The 18,014-nt window shown below is 49.7% G+C and overlaps 1 protein-coding gene across 3 annotated transcripts; it reads left to right on the top strand.

Moving 5' to 3' along the window:
- The first annotated feature begins 1,383 nt into the window (after nt 1–1,383).
- On the top strand, nt 1,384–12,177 carry LOC139250440 (probable N-acetyltransferase camello). Of its 3 annotated transcripts, none has more exons than XM_070872842.1 (2): nt 1,384–1,402; nt 11,281–12,177. In XM_070872842.1, exon 2 carries the CDS (start codon nt 11,291–11,293, stop codon nt 11,954–11,956), a length of 666 nt encoding a protein of 221 aa, XP_070728943.1. In that variant the 5' UTR covers nt 1,384–1,402; nt 11,281–11,290; the 3' UTR covers nt 11,957–12,177. The 3 variants fall into 3 exon arrangements, with proteins under 3 accessions (XP_070728943.1, XP_070728944.1, XP_070728942.1); XM_070872843.1 differs by lacking the exon at nt 1,384–1,402 and adding an exon at nt 1,483–1,760; XM_070872841.1 differs by lacking the exon at nt 1,384–1,402 and adding an exon at nt 1,483–1,771.
- Nucleotides 12,178–18,014: the final 5,837 nt, after the last annotated feature.

The following is an 18,014-nucleotide window of genomic DNA, read 5'->3' as shown; positions in this document are numbered from 1 at the left end:
GACCGGGGGGGGGTGTATACCGGGGGGGGGGTGTACCGGGGGGGTGTGCATACCGGGGGGGGGTGTATACCGGGGGGGGGGGTGTATACCGGGGGGGGTGTATAACGGGGGGGGGGGTATGCCGGGGGGGGGGTGTATACCGGGGCTGTGTATACCGGGGGGGGGGGGGTGTATACCGGGGGGGGTGTATACCGGGGGGTGTGTATACCGGGGGGGTGTATACCGGGGGGGGGGGTGTATACCGGGGAGTGTGTATACCGGGGGGGGGGGGGGGTGTACCGGGGGGGGGGTGTATACCAGGGGGGGGTGTACCGGGGGTGGGTGTATACCGGGGAGTGTGTATACCGGAGGGGGGGGGAAGGTGTACCGTGGGGGGGTGTATACCAGGGGGGGTGTACCGGGGGGGGTGTATACCGGGGCTGTGTATACCGGGGGGGGGGTGTATACCGGGGGGGGGTGTATACCAGGGGGGGGGGGTGTACCGGGGGGGGTGTATACCGGGGAGTGTGTATACCGGGGGGGGGGTGTACCGTGGGGGGGTGTATACCGGGGGGGGTGTACCGGGGGGGGTGTATACCGGGGCTGTGTATACCGGGGGGGAGTGTACCGTGGGGGGGTGTGTACCGGGGGGGGTCTATACCGGGGCTGTGTATACCGGGGGGGGGGGTGTATACCGGGGGGGGGGGGGGGTACCGGGGGGGGGGGGTGTGTATACCGGGGCTGTGTATACCGGGGGGGGGGGGGGGTTTATACTTGGGGGGGTGTACCGGGGGTGTGTGTATACCGGGGCTGTGTATACCGGGGGGGTGTACCGGGGGGACAGGGGGGGGGGTGTGTATACCGGGGGGGGGGTGTATACCGGGGGGGGAGGGGGGGTGTGTACCGGGGGGGTGTACCGGGGGGACAGGGGGGGGGAGTGTACCGGGGGGACAGGGGGGTGTATACCGGGGAGTGTGTATACTGGGGGGGGGGTGTACCGGGGGGGGTGTACCGGGGGGGTGTGTATACCGGGGCTGTGTATACCGGGGGGGTGTACCGGGGGGACAGGGGGGGGGGAGTGTACCGGGGGGACAGGGGGGTGTATACCGGGGAGTGTGTATACTGGGGGGGGGGGTGTACCGGGGGGGGTGTACCGGGGGGGTGTGTATACCGGGGCTGTGTATACCGGGGGGGTGTACCGGGGGGACAGGGGGGGGGGGGGTGTGTATACCGGGGGGGGGGGGGGGGTGTATACCGGGGGGGGGGGGGGGTGTGTACCGGGGGGGGTGTACCGGGGGGGTGTGTATACCGGGGCTGTGTATACCGGGGGGGGGGGTGTACCGGGGGGTGTGTATACCGGGGCTGTGTGTACCGGGGGGGGGGGTGTATACCGGGGGGTGTACCGGGGGACAGGCGCGGAGCGGTGAGGCCTCTCTCTCTCTCTCTGTGCCCGGGCCCGGTGCGGGGTTACTGGAGGCCCCCCCCTCCCTCTCCCTCACTGCCCGGAGAGCAGGGCCCAGGGCCCGGGGAGCCGCTCTCGGTCTCCCCCCGCGGGAAGCCCAGGCCCCGGGTGCGGGGACACGGAGCTCCCGGGGACAGCCCGGGCCCGGCCCGCGGACTCCCGCTCACTCACCGCCGCAGCTCAGCTCCTCCCCTCGGGGCTCGGACAGTGTCCGCCCGCGGGCCGGGTCTGACCCCCGGGCCCAGGGAACTCGCTCAATCCCCGGACCCCGGACCCGGCCCCGGCCCCGGACACAGCGCGGCCTCCAGCCCGGGAATGTGTAATGTCCCTGTGTGTGTAATGTGTGTAATGTCTCTGTGTAATGTGTGTAATGTCCCTGTGTGTAATGTCCCTGTGTGTGTAATGTGTGTAATGTCTCTGTGTAATGTGTGTAATGTCCCTGTGTGTAATGTCCCTGTGTGTGTAATGTGTGTAATGTCTCTGTGTGTAATGTCCCTGTGTGTGTAATGTCTCTGTGTGTAATGTGTGTAATGTCTCTGTGTAATGTGTGTAATGTCCCTGTGTGTAATGTCCCTGTGTGTGTAATGTCTCTGTGTGTGTAATGTGTGTAATGTCTCTGTGTGTAATGTCCCTGTGTGTGTAATGTGTGTAATGTCTCTGTGTGTAATGTCCCTGTGTGTGTAATGTGTGTAATGTCTCTGTGTGTAATGTGTGTAATGTCTCTGTGTGTAATGTCCCTGTGTGTGTAATGTCTCTGTGTGTAATGTCCCTGTGTGTGTAATGTGTGTAATGTCTCTGTGTGTAATGTCCCTGTGTGTGTAATGTCTCTGTGTGTAATGTGTGTAATGTCTCTGTGTGTAATGTGTGTAATGTCTCTGTGTGTAATGTCCCTGTGTGTGTAATGTGTGTAATGTCTCTGTGTGTAATGTGTGTAATGTCTCTGTGTGTAATGTGTGTAATGTCTCTGTGTAATGTCCCTGTGTGTGTAATGTCTCTGTGTAATGTCCTTGTGTGTGTAATGTCTCTGTGTAATGTCCCTGTGTGTGTAATGTCTCTGTGTAATGTCCCTGTGTGTGTAATGTCTCTGTGTGTAATGTCACTGTGTGTGTAATGTGTGTAATGTCTCTGTGTGTAATGTCCCTGTGTGTGTAATGTGTGTAATGTCCCTGTATGTAATGTGTGTAATGTCTCTGTGTGTAATGTCCCTGTGTGTGTAATGTGTGTAATGTCTCTGTGTGTAATGTCCCTGTGTGTGTAATGTCTCTGTGTGTAATGTCCCTGTGTGTGTAATGTGTGTAATGTCCCTGTGTGTGTAATGTGTGTAATGTCTCTGTGTAATGTCCCTGTGTGTAATGTGTGTAATGTCTCTGTGTAATGTGTGTAATGTCCCTGTGTGTAATGTCCCTGTGTGTGTAATGTGTGTAATGTCTCTGTGTGTAATGTCCCTGTGTGTGTAATGTGTGTAATGTCTCTGTGTGTAATGTCCCTGTGTGTAATGTGTGTAATGTCTCTGTGTAATGTGTGTAATGTCCCTGTGTGTGTAATGTCCCTGTGTGTAATGTCCCTGTGTGTGTAATGTGTGTAATGTCTCTGTGTGTAATGTCCCTGTGTGTGTAATGTCTCTGTGTGTAATGTCCCTGTGTGTGTAATGTGTGTAATGTCTCTGTGTGTAATGTCCCTGTGTGTGTAATGTGTGTAATGTCTCTGTGTGTAATGTGTGTAATGTCTCTGTGTGTAATGTCCCTGTGTGTGTAATGTGTGTAATGTCTCTGTGTGTAATGTCCCTGTGTGTGTAATGTGTGTAATGTCTCTGTGTGTAATGTCCCTGTGTGTGTAATGTGTGTAATGTCTCTGTGTGTAATGTGTGTAATGTCTCTGTGTGTAATGTCCCTGTGTGTGTAATGTGTGTAATGTCTCTGTGTGTAATGTGTGTAATGTCTCTGTGTGTAATGTGTGTAATGTCTCTGTGTAATGTCCCTGTGTGTGTAATGTCTCTGTGTAATGTCCTTGTGTGTGTAATGTCTCTGTGTAATGTCCCTGTGTGTGTAATGTCTCTGTGTAATGTCCCTGTGTGTGTAATGTCTCTGTGTGTAATGTCACTGTGTGTGTAATGTGTGTAATGTCTCTGTGTGTAATGTCCCTGTGTGTGTAATGTGTGTAATGTCCCTGTATGTAATGTGTGTAATGTCTCTGTGTGTAATGTCCCTGTGTGTGTAATGTGTGTAATGTCTCTGTGTGTAATGTCCCTGTGTGTGTAATGTCTCTGTGTGTAATGTCCCTGTGTGTGTAATGTGTGTTATGTCCCTGTGTGTGTAATGTGTGTAATGTCTCTGTGTGTAATGTCCCTGTGTGTGTAATGTCTCTGTGTGTAATGTCTCTGTGTGTGTAATGTCTCTGTGTGTAATGTCCCTGTGTGTGTAATGTCTCTGTGTGTAATGTCTCTGTGTGTGTAATGTCTCTGTGTGTAATGTCCCTGTGTGTGTAATGTCTCTGTGTGTAATGTCTCTGTGTGTGTAATGTCTCTGTGTGTAATGTCCCTGTGTGTGTAATGTGTGTAATGTCCCTGTGTGTGTAATGTGTGTAATGTCTCTGTGTGTAATGTCCCTGTGTGTGTGTAATGTCACTGTGTGTGTGTAATGTCACTGTGTGTAATGTCACTGTGTGTGTGTAATGTCACTGTGTGTAATGTCCCTGTGTGTGTAATGTCTCTGTGTAATGTCACTGTGTGTGTGTAATGTCACTGTGTGTAATGTCATTGTGTGTGTGTAATGTTTCTGTGTGTGTGTAATGTCACTGTGTGTAATGTCACTGTGTGTGTAATGTCACTGTGTGTAATGTCACTGTGTGTGTAATGTCACTCTGTGTGTAATGTCACTGTGTGTAATGTCACTGTGTGTGTGTAATGTCACTCTGTGTGTAATGTCTCTGTGTGTAATGTCCCTGTGTGTGTAATGTCTCTGTGTGTAATGTGTGTAATGTCTCTGTGTGTAATGTGTGTAATGTCTCTGTGTAATGTCCCTGTGTGTGTAATGTCTCTGTGTGTAATGTCCCTGTGTGTGTAATGTCTCTGTGTGTAATGTGTGTAATGTCTCTGTGTGTAATGTCCCTGTGTGTGTAATGTCTCTGTGTGTAATGTGTGTAATGTCTCTGTGTGTAATGTGTGTAATGTCTCTGTGTGTAATGTCCCTGTGTGTGTAATGTCTCTGTGTGTAATGTGTGTAATGTCTCTGTGTAATGTCCCTGTGTGTGTAATGTCTCTGTGTAATGTCTCTGTGTGTAATGTCCCTGTGTGTGTAATGTCCCTGTGTGTGTAATGTCTCTGTGTGTGTAATGTCTCTGTAATGTCACTGTGTGTGTAATGTCTCTGTGTAATGTCTCTGTGTGTGTAATGTCTCTGTGTAATGTCTCTGTGTGTAATGCCCCTGTGTGTGTAATGTCTCTGTGTGTAATGTCCCTGTGTGTGTAATGTCTCTGTGTGTAATGTCTCTGTGTGTAATGTCCCTGTGTGTGTAATGTCTCTGTGTGTGTAATGTCTCTGTAATGTCCCTGTGTGTGTAATGTCTCTGTGTAAGGTCCCTGTGTGTGTAATGTCTCTGTGTAATGTCTCTGTGTGTAATGTCACTGTGTGTATAATGTCACTCTGTGTGTAATGTCACTGTGTGTAATGTCACTGTGTGTGTGTAATGTCACTGTGTAATGTCACTGTGTGTAATGTGTGTAATGTCTCTGTGTAATGTCCCTGTGTGTGTAATGTCTCTGTGTGTAATGTCCCTGTGTGTGTAATGTCTCTGTGTGTGTAATGTCCCTGTGTAATGTCCCTGTGTGTGTAATGTCTCTGTGTAATGTCCCTGTGTGTGTAATGTCTCTGTGTAATGTCCCTGTGTGTGTAATGTCTCTGTGTAATGTCTCTGTGTGTAATGTCCCTGTGTGTGTAATGTCTCTGTGTGTGTAATGTCTCTGTAATGTCTCTGTGTGTAATGTCCCTGTGTGTGTAATGTCTCTGTGTGTGTAATGTCTCTGTAATGTCACTGTGTGTGTAATGTCTCTGTGTAATGTCTCTGTGTGTGTAATGTCTCTGTGTAATGTCTCTGTGTGTAATGTCCCTGTGTGTGTAATGTCTCTGTGTGTAATGTCCCTGTGTGTGTAATGTCTCTGTGTGTAATGTCTCTGTGTGTAATGTCCCTGTGTGTGTAATGTCTCTGTGTGTAATGTCTCTGTAATGTCCCTGTGTGTGTAATGTCTGTGTAATGTCTCTGTGTGTAATGTCTCTGTGTGTGTAATGTCTCTGTGTGTGTAATGTCACTGTGTGTGTGTGTATTGTCTCTGTGTGTAATGTCTCTGTGTGTAATGTGTGTAATGTCTCTGTGTGTAATGTGTGTAATGTCCCTGTGTGTGTAATGTGTGTAATGTCCCTGTGTGTGTAATGTGTGTAATGTCTCTGTGTGTAATGTCACTGTGTGTGTGTAATGTCACTCTGTGTGTAATGTCACTGTGTGTATAATGTCACTCTGTGTGTAATGTCACTGTGTGTATAATGTCACTCTGTGTGTAATGTCACTGTGTGTAATGTCACTGTGTGTGTGTAATGTCACTGTGTGTAATGTCACTGTGTGTGTGTAATGTCACTGTGTGTAATGTCACTGTGTGTGTAATGTCACTGTGTGTGTGTAATGTCACTGTGTGTAGTGTCAGTGTGTGTGTGTAATGTCACTGTGTAAGATCACTGTGTGTAATGTCGCTGTGTAATGTCAGTGTGTGTGTAATGTCACTGTGTGTAATGTCAGTGTGTGTGTGTAATGTCACTGTGTGTAGTGTCAGTGTGTGTGTGTAATGTCACTGTGTAAGATCACTGTGTGTAATGTCGCTGTGTAATCTCAGTGTGTGTGTAATGTCAGTGTGTGTAATGTCACTGTGTGTGTGTAATGTCACTGTGTGTAGTGTCAGTGTGTGTGTGTAATGTCACTGTGTAAGATCACTGTGTGTAATGTCGCTGTGTAATGTCAGTGTGTGTGTAATGTCAGTGTGTGTAATGTCACTGTGTGTGTGTAATGTCACTGTGTGTGTAATGTCACTGTGTGTAATGTCGCTGTGTGTGTAATGTCGCTGTGTGTAATGTCACTGTGTGTGTGTAATGTCACTGCGTGTGTAATGTCACTGTCTGTAATGTCACTGTGTGTGTGTAATGTCGCTGTGTGTGTAATGTCGCTGTGTGTGTGTAATGTCGCTGTGTAATGTCAGTGTGTGTGTAATGTCACTGTGTGTGTAATGTCTCTGTGTGTGTAATATGTCACTGTGTGTGTAATGTCGCTGTGTGTGTAATGTCACTGTGTGTAATGTCACTGTGTGCGTGTAATGTCTCTGCGTGTGTAATGTCACTGTGTGTGTGTAATGTCGCTGTGTTTGTAATTTCACTGTGTGTGTGTAATGTCACTGTGTGTGTAATGTCACTGTATGTAATGTCACTGTGTGTGTAATGTCACTGTGTGTGTGTAATGTCGCTGTGTGTGTAATGTCACTGTGTGTGTGTAATGTCACTGTGTGTAATGTCACTGTGTGTAATGTCACTGTGTGCGTGTAATGTCACTGTGTGTGTAATGTCACTGTGTGTGTGTAATGTCGCTGTGTGTGTAATGTCACTGTGTGTAATGTCACTGTGTGTAATGTCCCTGTGTGTGTAATGTCTCTGTGTGTAATGTCCCTGTGTGTGTAATGTCTCTGTGTGTAATGTCACTGTGTGTAATGTCACTGTGTGCGTGTAATGTCGCTGTGTGTGTAATGTCGCTGTGTGTGTAATGTCACTGTGTGTGTGTAATGTCACTGTGTGTAATGTCACTGTGTGTAATGTCACTGTGTGCGTGTAATGTCACTGCGTGCGTGTAATGTCACTGTTTGCGTGTAATGTCACTGTGTGCGTGTAATGTCTCTGCGTGTGTAATGTCGCTGTGTGTGTGTAATGTCGCTGTGTAATGTCAGTGTGTGTGTAATGTCACTGTGTGTGTAATGTCTCTGTGTGTGTAATGTCGCTGTGTGTGTAATGTCGCTGTGTGTGTGTGTAATGTCACTGTGTGTGTGTGTAATGTCACTGTGTGTGTGTAATGTCTGTGTGTATGTGTAATATCTGTGTGTTTGTGTATAATGTCTCTATGTGTGTAATGTCTCTGTGCGTATGTAATGTCTCTGTGTGCGCGAATTTAAGGAGCTAGGAGCTAAATTAAAAAGTAGGACCTCAAAAGTAGTAATCTCGAGATTGCTACCAGTGCCACGTGCTAGTCAGAGTAGGAATCGCAGGATAGCTCAGATGAATACGTGGCTTGTGCAGTGGTGCAGCAGGGAGGGATTCAAATTACTGGGGCATTGGAACTGGTTCTGGGGGAGGTGGGACCAGTACAAACCGGACGGTCTGCACCTGGGCAGGACCGGAACCAATGTCCTAGGGGGAGTGTTTGCTCGTGCTGTTGGGGAGGAGTTAAACTAATATGGCAGGGGGATGGGAACCAATGCAGGGAGACAGAGGGAAACAAAATGGAGACAGAGGCAAAAGACAGAAAGGAGATGAGTAAAAGTGGAGGGCAGAGAAACCCAAGGCAAAGAACAAAAAGGGCCACTGTACAGCAAAACTCTAAGGGGTCAAAGTGTAATAAAAAGGCAAGCATGAAAGCTCGGTGCCTCAATGCGCGGAGTATTCGGAACCCAGGAGAGGGCTCTGAGCTAGTTAGAGTGGGGGAGAGCTCAGATGAACAGGACCCCAAGAAAGAATGCAAAAGGCAGGAGGCAACAGAGCAGAGTAGCACTGGGGTAAGTGTAAACCACAAGGTGATAGGAAGGGACAATATGTATGAATATAAAGGGGCTGCAGGAGGGGTCAAAACTAAAAATCATGGTTTAAAAACTAGTATTAAAACACTCTACATAAACACACGCAGCATTCGAAATAAAGTAAATGAGTTGACGGCACAAATCATTACAAATGGGTATGATTTGGTGGCCATTACAGAAACGTGGTTGCAGGGTGGCCAAGACTAGGAATTAAACATACAGGGGTATCTGACGACTCGGAAAGATAGACAAGAAGGGAAAGGAGGTGGGGTAGCTCTGTTAATAAAGGATGATATCAGGGCAGTTGTGAGAGACGATATTGGCTCTAATGAACAAAATGTTGAATCATTGTGGGTGGAGATTAGAGATAGTAAGGGGAAAAAGTCACTGGTGGGCGTAGTTTATAGGCCCCCAAATAATAACTTCACGGTGGGGCGGGCAATAATCAAGGGAATAATAGAGGCATGTGAAAAAGGAACGGCAGTAATCATGGGGGATTTTAACCTACATATCGATTGGTCAAATCAAATCGCACGGGGTAGCCTGGAAGAGGAATTCATAGAATGCATACGGGATTGTTTCTTAGAACAGTATGTTACAGAACCTACAAGAGAGCAAGCTATCTTTGATCTGGTCCTGTGTAATGAGACAGGAATAATAAACGATCTCCTAGTAAAAGATCCTCTCGGAATGAGTGATCACAGTATGGTTGAATTTGTAATACAGATTGAGGCTGAGGAAGTAGTGTCTCAAACGAGCGTACTATGCTTAAACAAAGGGGACTACAGTGGGATGAGGGCAGAGTTGGCTAAAGTAGACTGGGAACACAGACTAAACGGTGGCACAATTGAGGAACAGTGGAGGACTTTTAAGGAGCTCTTTCATAGTGCTCAACAAAAATATATTCCTGTGAAAAAGAAGGGCGGTAAGAGAAGGGATAACCAGCCGTAGATAACCAAGGAAATAAAGGAGAGTATCAAATGAAAAACCAATGCGTATAAGGTGGCCAAGGTTAGTGGGAAACTAGAAGATTGGGAAAATTTTAAATGACAGCAAAGAATGACTAAGAAAGCAATAAAGAAAGGAAAGATAGATTACGAAAGTAAACTTGCGCAAAACATAAAAACAGATCGTAAAAGTTTTACCGATATATAAAACGAAAGAGAGTGACTAAAGTAAATGTTGGTCCCTTAGAAGATGAAAAGGGGGATTTAATAATGGGAAATGTGGAAATGGCTGAGACCTTAAACAATTATTTTGCTTCGGTCTTCACAGTGGAAGACACAAAAACCATGCCGGAAATTGCTGGTCACAGGAATGTGGGAAGGGAGGACCTTGAGATAATCACTATCACTAGGGGGGTAGTGCTGGACAGGCTAATGGGACTCAAGGTAGACAAGTCCCCTGGTCCTGATGAAATGCATCCCAGGGTATTAAAAGAGATGGCGGAAGTTATAGCAGATGCATTCGTTATAATCTACCAAAATTCTCTGGACTCTGGGGAGGTACCAGCGGATTGGAAAGCAGCTAATGTAACGCCTCTGTTTAAAAAAGGGGGCAGACAAAAGGCAGGTAACTATAGGCCGGTTAGTTTAACATCTGTAGTGGGGAAAATGCTTGAAACTATCATTAAGGAAGAAATAGCGGGACATCTAGATAGGAATAGTGCAATCAAGCAGACGCAACATGGATTCATGAAGGGGAAATCATGTTTAACTAATTTACTGGAATTCTTTGAAGATATAACGAGCATGGTGGATAGAGGTATACCGATAGATGTGGTGTATTTAGATTTCCAAAAGGCATTCGATAAGGTGCCACACAAAAGGTTACTGCAGAAGATAAAGGTATGCGGAGTCAGAGGAAATATATTAGCATGGATAGAGAATTGGCTGGCTAACAGAAAGCAGAGAGTCGGGATAAATGGGTCCTTTTCGGGTTGGAAATCGGTGGTTAGTGGTGTGCCACAGGGATCGGTGCTGGGACCACAACTGTTTACAATACACATAGATGACCTGGAAGAGGGGACAGAGTGTAGTGTAACAAAATTTGCAGATGACACAAAGATTAGTGGGAAAGTGGGTTGTGTAGAGGACACAGAGAGGCTGCAAAGAGATGTGGATAGGTTAAGCGAATGGGCTAAGGTTTGGTAGATGGAATACAATGTCAGAAAATGTGAGGTCATCCACCTTGGGGAAAAAACAGTAAAAGGGAATATTATTTGAATGGGGAGAAATTACAACATGCTGCGGTGCAGAGGGACCTGGGGGTCCTTGTGCATGAAACTCTTTTTGGAGTTTATCTGCAAAACAAAAAACATTAAACGGTGCCTGTTTCCACTGGTCGGGGAGACTAGAACTAGGGGGCACAGCCTCAAAATACGGGGGAGCCAATTTAAAACCGAGTTGAGAAGGAATTTCTTCTCCCAGAGGGTTGTGAATCTGTGGAATTCTCTGCCCAAGGAAGCAGTTGAGGCTAGCTCATTGAATGTATTCAAATCACAGATAGATAGATTTTTAACCAATAAGGGAATTAAGGGTTACGGGGAGCGGGCGGGTAAGTGGAGCTGAGTCCACGGCCAGATCAGCCATGATCTTGTTGAATGGCGGAGCAGGCTCGAGGGGCTAGATGGCCTCCTCCTGTTCCTAATTCTTATGTTCTTATAATGTCACTGTGTGTGTGTAATGTCGCTGTATGTAATGTCAGTGTGTGTGTAATGTCACTGTGTGTGCAATGTCTCTGTGTGTGTGTAATGTCGCTGTGTGTGTGTAATGTCAGTGTGTGTGGAATGTCTCTGTGTGTAATGTCGCTGTGTGTGTGTAATGTCAGTGTGTGTGTAATGTCGCTGTGTGTGTAATGTCGCTGTGTGTGTAATGTCGCTGTGTGTGTGTAATGTCACTGTGTGTGTAATGTCGCTGTGTGTGTGTAATGTCGCTGTGTGTGTGTAATGTCACTGTGTGTGTAATGTCACTGTGTCTCTGTGTAATGTTGCTGTGTGTAACTGTGTCTCTCTGGGTCTCCAGGTCCGATTTAATGGAGATGGCAGGCTTTACGATCAGACGATATGAAGCCAGGGATTATGTGGCTGTGCGGGAGATCTTTGCGGCAGGCATGAGTGAGCATGTTCCTGCTGCCTGCGTACACATGCTGAGCCAGACCTGGGCTCGCTTGGTCCTACTCACCGTCTTCGTGGGGCTGCTGGTGAGCTCACAGTCATTGCTCCTGGCTCTCCTGGCCCTCACCCTGATCCTGGCCGCTGGCCAGCAGATCGTCACCTTCTCCTGGTCCCGCTACATCAAGGAAACCATCAACACCGACCTGCTGGATATCGAGCAGAGCTACATGGCGCGGGCAGACAGCTGTTTCTGGGTAGCTGAGTGCCAGGGCCTTGTGGTGGGCACTGTGGGCGCTCGCCCCTCCGAGCAGTGCCGCCAGGACCTGGAACTCAAGCGCCTGTCAGTGCGGAGGGACTTCCGGCAGCGGGGCATTGCCAAGGCCCTGTGCCACACCGTCATCGGCCTGGCCCGGGCACGAGGGCTCCAGGCTGTGGTGCTGGGCACCTCCATGTTGCAGGTCGAGGCCCAGAAACTGTACGAGAAGCTGGGCTTCCAGTTACAGCGCGAGGTCATCATCCCACAGCTCCTGGGCAAGCTCACCAACTTCAGGATCAGCATGTACCGCTTCCGTATCGCCAGCTGAGGCTGCCCCGCCCAGGCTCCCCATTACCCCTCCCCCTCCCTCCCTCCCATCTTCCCTCCCTCCCCCTTCCCTCCCTCCCTCCCTCCCTCCCATCTTCTCTCCCTCCCCCCTTCCCTCTCCTCCCTCCCCCTCCCCGCTCTCCCCCTCCTGCTCTCTCCCCTCCCTCCCCCTTCTCTCCCTCCTCCCTCCCCCTTCTCTCCCTCGCCCCTCTCCTCCCTTCCCTCCCCTCCCCGCTCTCTCCCCCTCCCCCCTCCCGCTCTCTCCCCTCCCTCCCCCTTCTCTCCCTCCCCCCGCTCCTCCCTTCCCTCCCCTCCCCGCTCTCTCCCCCTCCCCCCTCCCGCTCTCTCCCCTCCCTCCCCCTTCTCTCCCTCCCCCCTCTCCTCCCTTCCCTCCCCTCCCCGCTCTCTCCCCCTCCCACCTCCCGCTCTCTCCCCTCCCTCCCCCTTCTCTCCCTCCCCATTCCCCCTTCCCCCTTCTCTCCCGCCCCATTCTCCCTCCCGCTCCCTGCACTTTCCCCCTCCCGCTCCCTCCCCCATCCCCTCTCTCTCCCCCTCCCCTCGCTCTCCCCCTCCCCTCTCTCCCTCTCCCTACTCTGTCGGTTCCAAAGTACAAACTGTTTGTTTTTCTATAAATCTGCAATCGGAAACGGAATAAACTGTTAGCACAACAGACCGCTGCCTCGCAGGTTGTTTCAGTGGGAACGGTGCGAGTGACAGAGCTCACACTGAGAGTGACAGTCCATGGGATTGTCCCCTTCCCCAACAGTCCCAGGGGCAGGGAATAGGGACAGTAACACGGACAGGAAATGGGGACAGTAACATGGACAGGGAATGGAGACAGTAACACGGACAGGGAATGGGGACAGCAACACGGACAGGGAATGGAGATAGTAACACGGACAGGGAATGGGGACAGTAACACGGACAGGGAATGGGGACAGTAACACGGACAGGGAATGGAGACAGCAACACGGACAGGGAATGGGGACAGTAACACGGACAGGGAATGGAGACAGTAACATGGACAGGGAATGGAGACAGTAACATGGACAGGGAATGGGGACAGTAACAAGGACAGGGAATGGAGACAGTAACATGGACAGGGAATGGGGACAGTAACACGGACAGGGAATGGGGACAGCAACACGGACAGGGAATGGGGACAGCAACACGAACAGGGAATGGAGATAGTAACACGGACAGGGAATGGGGACAGTAACACGGACAGAGAATGAGGACAGTAAAACGGACAGGGAATGGAGACAGTAACACAGACAGGGAATGGAGACAGTAACACGGACAGGAAATGGGGACAGTAACACGGACAGAGAATGGAGACAGTAACACGGACAGGGAATGGAGACAGTAACACGGACAGGGAATGGAGACAGTAACACGGACAGAGAATGGGGACAGTAACACGGACAGAGAATGGAGACAGTAACACGGACAAGGAATGGGGACAGTAACACGGACAGGGAATGGGGACAGTAACACCGACACGGAATGGAGACAGTAACACGGACAGGGAATGGAGACAGTAACACGGACAGGGAATGGAGAAAGTAACACGGACAGAGAATGAGGACAGTAAAACGGACAGGGAATGGGGACAGTAAGACGGACAGGGAATGGGGACAGTAACACGGACAGGGAATGGAGATAGTAACATGGACAGGGAATTGGGACAGTTACACGGACAGGGAATGGGGACAGTAACACGGACAAGGAATGGAGACAGTAACACGGACAGAGAATGGGGACAGTAACACGGACAGAGAATGGAGACAGTAACACGGACAAGGAATGGGGACAGTAACACGGACAGGGAATTGGGACAGTAACACAGACAGGGAATGGAGACAGTAACATGGACAGGGAATGGAGACAGTAACACGGACAGGAAATGGGGACAGTAACACGGACAGAGAATGAGGACAGTAAAACGGACAGGGAATGGAGACAGTAACACGGACAGGGAATGAGGACAGTAAAACGGACAGGGAATGGGGACAGTAACACGGACAGGGAATGGAGACAGTAACACGGACAGGGAATGGAGACAGTAACACGGACAGAGAATGAGGACAGTAAAACGGACAGGGAATGGGGACAGTAAGACGGACAGGGAATGGGGACAGTAACACGGACAGGGAATGGAGATAGTAACATGGACAGGGAATTGGGACAGTAACACGGACAGGGAATGGGGACAGTAACACGGACAAGGAATGGAGACAGTAACACGGACAGAGAATGGGGACAGTAACACGGACAGAGAATGGAGACAGTAACACGGACAAGGAATGGGGACAGTAACACGGACAGGGAATTGGGACAGTAACATGGACAGGGAATGGAGACAGTAACACGGACAGGGAATGGAGACAGTAACACGGACATTGAATGGGGACAGTAAAACGGACAGGGAATGGAGACAGTAACACGGAGAGTGAATGGAGACAGTAACACGGACAGGGAATGATGGCAGTAACACGGACAGGGAATGGGGACAGTAAACAGACAGTAACTGGAGACAGTAACACGGACAGGGAATGGAGACAGTAACACGGACAGGGAATGGAGACAGTAACACCGACACGGAATGGGGACAGTAACACGGACAGGGAATGGAGACAGTAACACCGACACGGAATGGAGACTGTAACACGGACAGGAAATGGAGCTAGTAACACGGACAGGGAATGGAGACAGTAACACGGACAGGGAATGGAGATAGTAACATGGACAGGGAATTGGGACAGTAACACGGACAGGGAATGGGGACAGTAACACGGACAAGGAATGGAGACAGTAACACGGACAGGGAATGGAGACAGTAACACGGACAGTGAATGGGGACATTAACACGCACAGGGAATGGGGACAGTAACACCGACACGGAATGGAGACTGTAACACGGACAGGAAATGGAGCTAGTAACACGGACAGGGAATGGAGACAGTAACACGGACAGGGAATGGAGACAGTAACATGGACAGGGAATGGAGACAGTAACACGGACAGGGAATGGAGACAGTAACACGGACAGGGAATGGAGACAGTAACATGGACAGGGAATGGAGCTAGTAACACGGACAGGGAATGGAGACAGTAACACGGACAGGGAATGGAGACAGTAACACGGACAGGGACTGGAGACAGTAACACCGACAGGGAATGGGGACAGTAACACGGACAGGGAATGGAGACAGTAACACGGACAGGGAATGGAGACATTAACACGGACAGGGAATGGAGACAGTAACACGGACAGAGAATGAGGACAGTAAAACGGACAGGGAATGGAGACAGTAACACGGACAGGGAATGGAGACAGTAACACGGACAGGGAATGGAGACAGTAACACGGACAGGGAATGGAGACAGAAACATGGACAGGGAATGGAGACAGTAACACGGACAGGAAATGGGGACAGTAACACGGACAGAGAATGAGGACAGTAAAACGGACAGGGAATGGAGACAGTAACACGGACAGGGAATGGGGACAGTAACACGCACAGGGAATGGGGACAGGAACACGCACAGGGAATGGGGACAGTAACACGGACAGGGAATGGAGACAGTAACACGGACAGGGAATGGAGACAGTAACACGGATAGGGAATGGAGACAGTAACACGGACAGGGAATGGGGACAGTAACACGGACAGGGAATGGAGACATTAACACGGACAGGGAATGGAGACAGTAACACGGACAGAGAATGAGGACAGTAAAACGGACAGGGAATGGAGACAGTAACACGGACAGGGAATGGAGACAGTAACACGGACAGGGAATGGAGACAGTAACACGGACAGGGAATGGAAACAGTAACACGGACAGGGAATGGAGACAGTAACACGGACAGGAAATGGGGACAGTAACACGGACAGAGAATGAGGACAGTAAAACGGACAGGGAATGGAGACAGTAACACGGACAGGGAATGGGGACAGTAACACGCAAAGGGAATGGGGACAGTAACACGCACAGGGAATGGGGACAGTAACACGGACAGGGAATGGAGACAGTAACACGGACAGGGAATGGAGACAGTAACACGGACAGAGAATGAGGACAGTAAAACGGACAGGGAATGGGGACAGTAAGACGGACAGGGAATGGGGACAGTAACACGGACAGGGAATGGAGATAGTAACATGGACAGGGAATTGGGACAGTAACACGGACAGGGAATGGGGACAGTAACACGGACAAGGAATGGAGACAGTAACACGGACAGAGAATGGGGACAGTAACACGGACAGAGAATGGAGACAGTAACACGGACAAGGAATGGGGACAGTAACACGGACAGGGAATTGGGACAGTAACACGGACAGGGAATGGAGACAGTAACACGGACAGGGAATGGAGACAGTAACACGGACATTGAATGGGGACAGTAAAACGGACAGGGAATGGAGACAGTAACACGGAGAGTGAATGGAGACAGTAACACGGACAGGGAATGATGACAGTAACACGGACAGGGAATGGGGACAGTAAACAGACAGTGAATGGAGACAGTAACACGGACGGGGAATGGAGACAGTAACACGGACAGGAAATGGGGACAGTAACATGGACAGGGAATGGGGACAGTAACACCGACAGGGAATTGGGACAGTAACACGGACAGGGAATGGAGACAGTAACACGGACAGGGAATGGGGACAGTAAACACGGACAGGGAATGGGGGCAGTAACACGGACAGGGAATGGAGAGAGTAACACGGACAGGGAATGGAGACAGTAACACGGACAGTGAATGGGGACATTAACACGCACAGGGAATGGGGACAGTAACACCGACACGGAATGGAGACAGTAACACGGACAGGGAATGGAGACAGTAACACGGACAGGGAATGGAGAAAGTAACACGGACAGAGAATGAGGACAGTAAAACGGACAGGGAATGGGGACAGTAAGACGGACAGGGAATGGGGACAGTAACACGGACAGGGAATGGAGATAGTAACATGGACAGGGAATTGGGACAGTTACACGGACAGGGAATGGGGACAGTAACACGGACAAGGAATGGAGACAGTAACACGGACAGAGAATGGGGACAGTAACACGGACAGAGAATGGAGACAGTAACACGGACAAGGAATGGGGACAGTAACACGGACAGGGAATTGGGACAGTAACATGGACAGGGAATGGAGACAGTAACACGGACAGGGAATGGAGACAGTAACACGGACATTGAATGGGGACAGTAAAACGGACAGGGAATGGAGACAGTAACTCGGAGAGTGAATGGAGACAGTAACACGGACAGGGAATGATGGCAGTAACACGGACAGGGAATGGGGACAGTAAACAGACAGTAACTGGAGACAGTAACACGGACAGGGAATGGAGACAGTAACACGGACAGGGAATGGAGACAGTAACACCGACAGGGAATGGGGACAGTAACACGGACAGGGAATGGAGACAGTAACACCGACACGGAATGGAGACTGTAACACGGACAGGAAATGGAGCTAGTAACACGGACAGGGAATGGAGACAGTAACACGGACAGGGAATGGAGAAAGTAACATGGACAGGGAATTGGGACAGTAACACGGACAGGGAATGGGGACAGTAACACGGACAAGGAATGGAGACAGTAACACGGACAGGGAATGGAGACAGTAACACGGACAGTGAATGGGGACATTAACACGCACAGGGAATGGGGACAGTAACACCGACACGGAATGGAGACTGTAACACGGACAGGAAATGGAGCTAGTAACACGGACAGGGAATGGAGACAGTAACACGGACAGGGAATGGAGACAGTAACATGGACAGAGAATGGAGACAGTAACACGGACAGGGAATGGAGAAAGTAACACGGACAGGGAATGGAGACAGTAACATGGACAGGGAATGGAGCTAGTAACACGGACAGGGAATGGAGACAGTAACACGGACAGGGAATGGAGACAGTAACACGGACAGGGACTGGAGACAGTAACACCGACAGGGAATGGGGACAGTAACACGGACAGGGAATGGAGACAGTAACACGGACAGGGAATGGA

The sequence above is a fragment of the Pristiophorus japonicus genome, unplaced genomic scaffold (genome assembly GCF_044704955.1).
Source record: "Pristiophorus japonicus isolate sPriJap1 unplaced genomic scaffold, sPriJap1.hap1 HAP1_SCAFFOLD_373, whole genome shotgun sequence".
Taxonomy (NCBI): Eukaryota; Metazoa; Chordata; class Chondrichthyes; family Pristiophoridae; genus Pristiophorus; species Pristiophorus japonicus.
The sequence above is the reverse complement of the archived record's forward strand: the minus strand, read 5'-3'. Positions and strand labels throughout refer to the sequence as shown.